Raw genomic sequence first — 8,532 nt, 5'->3', positions numbered from 1 at the left:
ATCCCTAATTTGGCCGTTAACAACTGGATCTAGAACTTTATTATAAGATCTGATCCGGATTCCGAATCACACACCCTCTGCAAATACAATGTGGGGTCAAGCATGACCCGACCCAAACCCGTTCGTGTCATTAGCTAAGGGTTGAGTCCGGTTGACATGACTAGAGGATAACTGCAAATCTAAAGAATGCAAGGCTGCAAGCAGAATTTTGGAATTTGGGAGGGACTCAAGAGGAAAGAAATAGAAAAAGCATGTCTTAGTCTTCCTTCGATGCGAAGGAAAAAACGAGGCTTTGTTTGGGGGGTCATGTAAAAAATCGATCCGAGACGTCGTTTGGTTGTTGGTAGTGGCTCATTCGATCCTTCTTCGAGCACTCGATTTGTTCTTCTGAATTGGGTGTCTCCAATTTCTTTGAAAGAAGTTCTTGGTAGTGCTTCTTTTTGAGGCAAAACTTGAGGCTTTTACAATAAAAAAGATGAAGAGGATCTTTGGTGGGAAGAAGGAAAAGGAGCCTCCTCCTTCTATCCATGATGCTTCTGATAGGGTGAGCCTCTCTATTCTTTGTGTTTCATTATCTTTCATTCGTTCATTCATTATTTCTTTGTTTTCTTTTTGGGTAGATTGGTTTGGTTATTGGTGGTCTAGCGATTAGATTTGAAGAAGTTATGTAGTTTTGAGATTAGTGGTACTTGTTTTTGGTAGATGTAGGTATAATGAAAATCTTAGTGGGGAGCGTAAGATTTCATGTGGGTTTCCTTTTTCCCTTACTCCCTCATTTGGAATTTGTTTTTTTTTTTAAGCTATTATACCGAATTATTGCGTCAAACAGCAATTCATGGCGTCAAATTTTTGTGGGCTTGAAATCAAGTTAAGTTGAGGTGTGGGGGCATAGCTTAGCGCCTGTTGGCTCAATTAGTTGCACCAGAGATTTCACTTCACGCGGAATGTTGGTGGAATGGTAGGGTAGTGAGGGATGATTAGTTTCCCTTGTATTTGAGGAAGATATGTTGACATGATACAAGTGGAAGGAATTAGGAAATGAGAAAGACCATTGAAAACTTGGAAGGAGGCAGTCAGAGGCGGCAAGGAGTGTAAAGTGACAGGAGTGGTAGCTCTAGATAGAAAGGAGTGAAAAAATAGAACTCATAAAGCTGACTCCACGTAGTTGGGATAAGGCATGATGATGATCATATATGGTATCCAATTAAGCATTAATCAAACATCCAGTGCAGTATCATCTGCCAAAAAATATGACCGTATGGAGTGAACATGGGTTTCTTGTGTTTAGAGTAGATGATGTTTTGGTTATGAAAAAACAAGGGAGTTGACCATGGCAGGGTAGAGGTGCTGGTAATCTAGTCCCTGAATAGATTCTTTTTCGCTCTATTACTGGAAGCCTGGTTTTGTGGGATTGGCATGCCATTTAGCATTTATCAGAAAATATCTTCAGAATGTAATTCTCCTCATGGTGGTTCACAAGTTTGAACCTTTTTACTGTAAGAGAAAACAAGCAAGAAGAAAATATTGAAGGTATTCAACTAAAAAAACTGCAGATATAATTTTACACTATCTGCAAATCAAGAGACATGTCTATGATTCCTCTTTGATACCTATTGTAAGTCAGATTGATGTGTTAGAAAGACAAACAGCTTTGGTTACCCGGCAAGGCTAAACCTTCATTAATGCATATTGTTCTTAGTGAGATTGATGTGCTGGAAATTAGGAGAGTGGCCTTGAGTTCCCAGCATGGCTAAAACTCCAACAATGATCCTAATTTGTGTTAATATTGGTATGGAGACATTATCTTGTCTTGGGGAGAAGTCCTTGGTGTAATTGTTGCTTTCCTGATCCATGTCATAAAGTCGCTGTCTCACATGGATATGAAGTCATCAGTACAGGTGCACATAAGCCAAGCTGATGCCACTGTTTGAGCTCAGTTTGATGAGCTAAAGTTCTACTCAGACTTGACTTGAACTTTACAATCTATGCACGAGCTCCACTTGTTAAGTTATGAGAAGTTCGAGCTTGGCTCTTCTTGAATACTTCTTTATTTTTGAAGTGTCCATGCACCACCACATGAAGTGTCTAACACTTGACACGCTGTGTCTATCATGTCCGACAATGTCGGATACTTTGAAGTTCAAAAATATCTGCTGGACCTCTAGGAGTGTCCAGGTAATATACGTTGTGGTGCTGCATGCTTATATTTTTTAGCTGGTGTGTTGCCTTCATTTGTTACTTGTTGAGAAAATTGTTCTATCTGTGGATATACAAACTAGTTGGCTTTAGGTTTAGGGCATGCTACTAGCTGTTTACAAAGTTATTTAGGCTCTGTTTGGGAAACCGTAGTTGAGAGCAGTGATGGGGGATTCATGAAATCCAATCAACTCCATCGGTTGGGAACACCATTTTGGGAGGGGAGACGTAGTTGAGAGCTGTTTTGGGAGAGGAGACCGCATTAAAAAACAACATATTTCAACAATATCCTTGCAAGGATGTTGCCAAATTCACCAATTTGGCCACCCCTGTCATCACCCCTCCCAATAATGGCTCCCAAACAGAGCCTTAGAATAATTTTTGAATCCAAATCTCATAGAATCAGAGCCACAGGATTGATCCATGACTCCCTTTCTCCAGGAGTTGTTGAATCGTTTTCTGTTTTGCAATCCTCACATTGCATATTCCTGTGTACTTTTTCAAATTCTAATAGGAAGCATTGGCATATTATTAGCAATTAGGAACTTGGGACTTTGCTGATCATCCATTTTATTGGCGGGTTAGGACTGTATGCTTTTATGAATTGTTCACTGCAAATGAAAAAGCAGTATGTTTATTGTTGGATTTGTGGAAGCTGTGAGTAACTCATTAATTTTGCGGTATGAGATGATGATGCCACAGTCATAAGATTTGAAATGATTTTTTAAATAATATGCGAATAGTTTCCCCTGTAAAAGATTCATATGGTTCATGTTTTTGATGATTTCTGGATCATGTTGCATCTAGGAAATATTTGCAACTTTCTTTGTGAGAAGATCAAATGTGCATCAAATAATGCATTGCATTGTTCTCTGCATATGTCACATCCTTAAAATTTATGGATATGACTGGTACCAGTAGTTCAGAACTTGGATTTATATCCAGCAAATGGACCTTGGATTGTATTTTCTGTTCATATGGTACATTGTTTTTAGATTATTGTTAGGTATTGTGTTCTTATTAACAGATTTTTTCAATGCTATGCATGTGATTTCTCATTGGTCAATAAATGTTTTCTTGTCAACTGATGTTGTTGCACCTTGGTCCTTGTTCTAGTTTCTAACAAAAGTAATGTATTTTGCTTTTTCTGGCAGATAAACAAAAGAGGAGAAAATGTTGATGAGAAAATAAGAAGACTTGATGCAGAGCTAGCTAGATACAAAGAGCAGATCAAGAAGACAAGGGCTGGTCCTGCTCAAGAGGCTGTTAAAGCTCGTGCCCTGAGGGTACTCAAGCAAAAACGAATGTAAGTTTCTTCATGCACTCTTCCCCAAAAATATGTTCTGTCCTATAGTATGGCACAAGTTTGATGTAAATATTTTGGTTTAGTCAGGCATCACGTTTCAGTTCATGAATTAATTGAATGGGAAATATATTTTAACATCTTATTGATCATCATTCACAACTTCCAATTAGTAACTTAAGATCAAAGTCAATTGTGCCAGGATACTCAGCAGCATTGTTAAGATCATTTATCTTCAAATGTATGCCAAATGAATATATCATTTATTTATTAGTATTCATGGCAATGGGGCACTCGAGTAATGAGTGGAAACCGATTGAAAATCGAGTGCAACTATTGCCATATGTGATTTTATGGTTGTATTTTGTGCAATTCATCATTGTTTCATGTGTTATAATTTTTTTTACAATTTTTGTTAATTTTTCAGATTTTTCATGATTTTTTTTGGAATTTTTAGAAAAATTTTATTAAAATTTTATGATTTTTTATGATACAATATGTATTTTATTTTGGACCTGACCGATACGGGTAACGATATGATACTTACAACCTTGGTTGGAACCACACAATGTGTTTGATCATATTGGATCTCTTCTTTTCAAGTTTTAGATTTGCCCCCCTTGCAAAATAATTTGATGTTGAGGTATATTACTGTGGGTTATCATAAGATTGTTGTAAGCCTTCATGTGAATCAAAGCAGTTCCTGGATAAATGCCAATTGGACCAGCATTGTCTGTTTGGCTTTGCAGTACTTTGCTATGTATGAAAGACAGAGACACGAACTGCGACTCAATATGAGTTTGAGATACATGTTCACAAATCGTTTAAAAAATAGGACATGGTGACATGGATTTTTATTATTCAATTGATTAAAAGTATATTCTGATATTTTAAAATATATATAATGTATTTATTATTATATAACATGTGAAAATTCTTAATGATAAACTATTATCAGTACATTTCATGGGCTTGTCATGTATTGTGTCGCATCAACACGGGGCAACAAAAGAGGTGTCCCTGTGACATAGGTTCTGTGGATTAGATACAATGCTTGTATATCTCTTTTATGAACTAATATGTTATGCTGACAAGGATAGTATTTGATCCCTAAATCTGTTGTTTCATTTCTTTTTGAAAATTAATCTTTCTTTTTCTCACAATTACTTCCACATTCTAATACTCCCCCCAGGTATGAAGGACAACGTGACATGCTTTACAATCAAACGTTTAACCTAGACCAGGTTTCTTTTGCAACTGAAGGATTGAAAGATGCTCAACAAACTGTAAGATTTTTCTCATTTGATTGTTGATAGATGAATTTTCCTGGCCAGACTCCAGCTAATTGCTTTGTCTATTCTTCAGATGTCAGCTTTGAAGTCTGCAAACAAGGAGTTGAAAGGCATGATGAAGACAGTGAAGATTGAAGACGTAGATGTAAGACTCTCTTTCTAAAAGATTTTCTCCTTAAGCTCTATTTGGGATCTGAGCATTAGAGAGACTTTGAGGATTATGGAGTATCTTACTAACTTTTTCAATCCCTAAAATGCTCCCTCACTGCCTTTCTTCCAAACAACTATCATGAGGATTTTGACTGAACTCCAACCAAAATTCTCAGTTCCTTCTCCAACTGCTGGTTCCCAAAGAAAGACTTGCATTTGTTGTTTATGAAATGATGATCTTTTGGGGGGACTTAGTATGATGTTTGGAATAATAACTAGTTTAACGATTTTATCAGGTATATGTTTTTCTCATTTCAGTTATGTTGATGTCATACTGCAGAGCATGCAAGATGAAATGATGGATTTAATGGATGTGAGCACAGAAATTCAGGAAACACTTGGTAGAAGCTACAATGTGCCTGATGACATTGATGAAGAAGACCTTATGGGTGGTAATATGAATGATTGGTCCTCAATGATCCCATTTTTCCAATATAAAACTTTTGTGTTGGCTTATTATGTATTCAACTGTTACTTTGTTTTTATAATGTCTTACTCTGTTCTGCCTTGTAAAAACACAATACCAGAGCTGGATGCTTTGGAGGCTGATATGGGCACGGAGATTGAGGCTGTGCCAAGTTATCTTCAACCTGATAAAGAACCTGATCTAGAAGCTGAACTTAATCTACCAGTGGCTCCATCAGGTCATGCAGTAGTGCCACCTAGAGCAAATCCTCAGGTATGTGCATCATTCTTGGCTCACCAGAAAATTTTTCTTATCCGAGGTTCTAAAGCAAAAGTTCCAAAATCTTTCATGACTCTGGAAAACAATAAACAATTCCTTCGAGAGGAGTAGACCAAAAACTGTTGTTTTCTCTTTGAAAACTATAAAACGGACATTTTCCTCGTAACACTGACTTTCATGTATGAGTTGACTGCCAAGTATGGAACTTTTTTATTATTTTCTGCTTGCCGTTGATCTTCATCTACATCACATGGATAGGGCATTTTTATGATGTTTCCAATATGACTTGGCTTGTATATAAGGGGACACAGAATGGGAGTGAAAATGGAGTATCCATGTGACGATCTTCATGAACTATAGAAAATGCCTTCTTCATTGTATACCTGCATCTCTCATTTTGTGGGCTAGCAAAACCTACTTACCCTTTTGTTGAAACAACACTGGCACACTTGACATGAGATGCCAATGGTATTGTTGCTGCCTACTTTTCCCAAGGTTGCCAAACTAGGAAGCGGAAGCGGGAAACGATACGGGAAGCAAAAGCGAGAAGCGAGGCATTTTAAAATTTATACGAAGCGGGAAGCGAAGTTTCAATTTAAAAACTAAATATGAATAAAAGATGAAGTAATATGGAATCAAACAAGAAACAAATAAAAACTAAAATAAAATAAAATTGATCATTCTTATATTTCATGATTTTTCTATAAAGGAGTTAAATTTTTGTTAAAATCTAACAATGATGGTTACCAATTTAAAGAAAGTACATGGAAAGTGAGTGAAGGCGTGAGAGAAAATACATGAAAAAGATAAAAAGAAACGTGAGAAAAGTATATAGTATGCATAGACCATGTGTATGAGAAGCATAGAAGAAGCGTGGGGGAATCGAGCTTCCCATGAAGTTTCGGAAGCGAGGAGTATCGCGCTTCCGAAGCGAGCTTCCCACCTACCTAAGAAGCTTCCGGTAACTCTGACTTTTCCATTTGATGGATCTGTTGATTAATGGAACCTGCTAGGTAATTTCATTAATTAATATTGGTGCACTCAAGTTGATGTTTTCATCCACTGCAGTGTCTTTTTTCTTTTTATGTTTCTTTCTGAAGGCTCTATAGTTTCAGCGAGTAATAGCATATAGAGTTTTGATGTTGACTACTTGCTTTCACTCTGCAGGCCGAGGATGAAATGGGTTTGCCTGCTGTCCCCCGAGCTTCACTTCGCGGATAGTATGTCATCCTTTTATGATTTTCCGTTTCCTTCCTCATGTTCATAATTCTATTTGTGTGGGGAATATTTTCAGAAATGGTAAATGATAAAATGAGAGTTTTGAGTATGAGGGGTGAAATGTAGGTTGATTGGTTGTTCTTGTATAAAATATCAAGATGTTGATCACTTGATTATCTTTTCTTTGTGTCTGTTCTTGTGGACACTTGTGTATCATCTACATTTCATTTGAGAAAAGGAAAAAAATGTTGCCATTGCTTTGAGTGATCTCTACATATAAATTCTGTTTATTTAGCTTCCATCCTGTTTTATAGAATTTTGAAATTCCAACGGAACCAAACACAAGTCTTGCTTGAGTGGACTTATTTGTTTGTGCATGCCATTGCAAGGCATTGATTATTGCTGATTATGTATTTTTCTTTGGTCTTGTAAAATCGAAAGAGCCCTCTTTGATATAGCTACTGAGAGCGGTTGCACCACAACTGTATGAAGATGCGCCCCTCTTTGATATAGCGACTGAGAGTGTGGTTGCACCACAACTGTATGAAGATGCATTCTTCAACTGCATGGTGTTACGATTTTTTTTGGATAATCTAGGAATATAGCCTCACTCAACTAAGTTCATTGGAAATGCAATTGGTAAAGCAATAGATGAGCGATACATGTGCATTAGTACCTTTGCATTTGGATCTAAATCTGTCGCGACACTATCTTGGTAGATTGGCAAGCACTGCATGTGGAAGACGCCTCAAATTTCTTTTTGACCACATGTACAGAGATCCGAGAATTTTCTCTTTTCTGATCTTCTAACGGCAGTGGAAACTGTTCTCTTTTGTTGGAAGAGAAAGATGCAATAATAATGCATCTACAGAGAATATGGTACCTGTTTGCTGTTACATCAGTCATTTATCTTGCAACACAAGTTTCACACTTTCTCTATGACAGTCATCTGCATCAATTTAGCCGACTGGAGATGAACCTCAGCTTTGGGGATAATGCTATATGTTGTAGGGTTGATTCAATCCGGATGGGCTTATTAGAGTCAATTTTGACAACATTGCAATAGGTATGCTAATGGGTCGGAGCCTAAACAACTAAATTGGGATTTGAATCTGAATGAGATTCGGAACAGCAAAACATTGCAAAACTTTCATTCTGAATTGGACTCATTTGCATCCCTACATTTAAATTCTTATAAATACATGTCTACTACATTTTGTTTAAACAAACTAGATGATAATCCCATTAGGATTTCAAACTTGAGTTACGATAGTGCAACCTAACCATCCAGCTCTCTCATCGGGGGGCCCACCTTGATGAGGTGGCCAGTGAGGGTAGTTATAAGTGTGCTGAGATGAAGGCACGGATCAAACCCCACTAGCGCACAGGTGTGTCCGTAGCTTTCAGAAGTGGGATACGTAAGGCATGGTGGTCGTGGGCCCCACTGGGCCCCACTCGGGGTTTCCCTCGCTTAGTCATAAAAATATAAAAACTACCAAAACAGCATTCATGTTATGTTCCATAGTGCCTAATAAAACACTTTGTTGACCAAGAAACTTAATTTGGCAGGCCAGTAGGAGACATCCCATGCAAAAAAGCTAGACATTAGGGTCACAATTTCTTTTATT

The 8,532-nt window shown here is 37.4% G+C and overlaps 1 protein-coding gene across 2 annotated transcripts; it reads left to right on the top strand.

The window, feature by feature from the left end:
* The first annotated feature begins 219 nt into the window (after window positions 1–219).
* Window positions 220–7,167, top strand: LOC149848651 (vacuolar protein sorting-associated protein 60.2-like). Of its 2 annotated transcripts, XM_090012090.1 has the most exons (7): window positions 220–544; window positions 3,351–3,502; window positions 4,692–4,785; window positions 4,865–4,936; window positions 5,282–5,393; window positions 5,529–5,680; window positions 6,854–7,167. In XM_090012090.1, exons 1-7 carry the CDS (start codon window positions 476–478, stop codon window positions 6,905–6,907), a joined length of 705 nt encoding a protein of 234 aa, XP_089868216.1. In that variant the 5' UTR covers window positions 220–475; the 3' UTR covers window positions 6,908–7,167. The 2 variants fall into 2 exon arrangements, with proteins under 2 accessions (XP_089868216.1, XP_089868209.1); XM_090012083.1 differs by having other exon boundaries at window positions 5,282–5,680.
* Window positions 7,168–8,532: the final 1,365 nt, after the last annotated feature.

Source organism: Nuphar pumila, chromosome 1 (assembly GCF_984573655.1).
Source record: "Nuphar pumila chromosome 1, dmNupPumi1.hap1.1, whole genome shotgun sequence".
In the NCBI taxonomy this organism is placed as follows: domain Eukaryota; kingdom Viridiplantae; phylum Streptophyta; class Magnoliopsida; order Nymphaeales; family Nymphaeaceae; genus Nuphar; species Nuphar pumila.
The sequence above is the reverse complement of the archived record's forward strand: the minus strand, read 5'-3'. Positions and strand labels throughout refer to the sequence as shown.

Bases quoted from the DNA above. Each gene is read 5' to 3' on its own strand.
- LOC149848651 (XM_090012083.1), top strand. From the start codon at position 476: ATGAAGAGGATCTTTGGTGGGAAGAAGGAAAAGGAGCCTCCTCCTTCT. The intron at 545-3,350 runs GTGAGCCTCTCT...TTTTTCTGGCAG, and splicing joins TCCATGATGCTTCTGATAGG to ATAAACAAAAGAGGAGAAAA. The intron at 5,681-6,853 runs GTATGTGCATCA...TTCACTCTGCAG, and splicing joins CACCTAGAGCAAATCCTCAG to GCCGAGGATGAAATGGGTTT.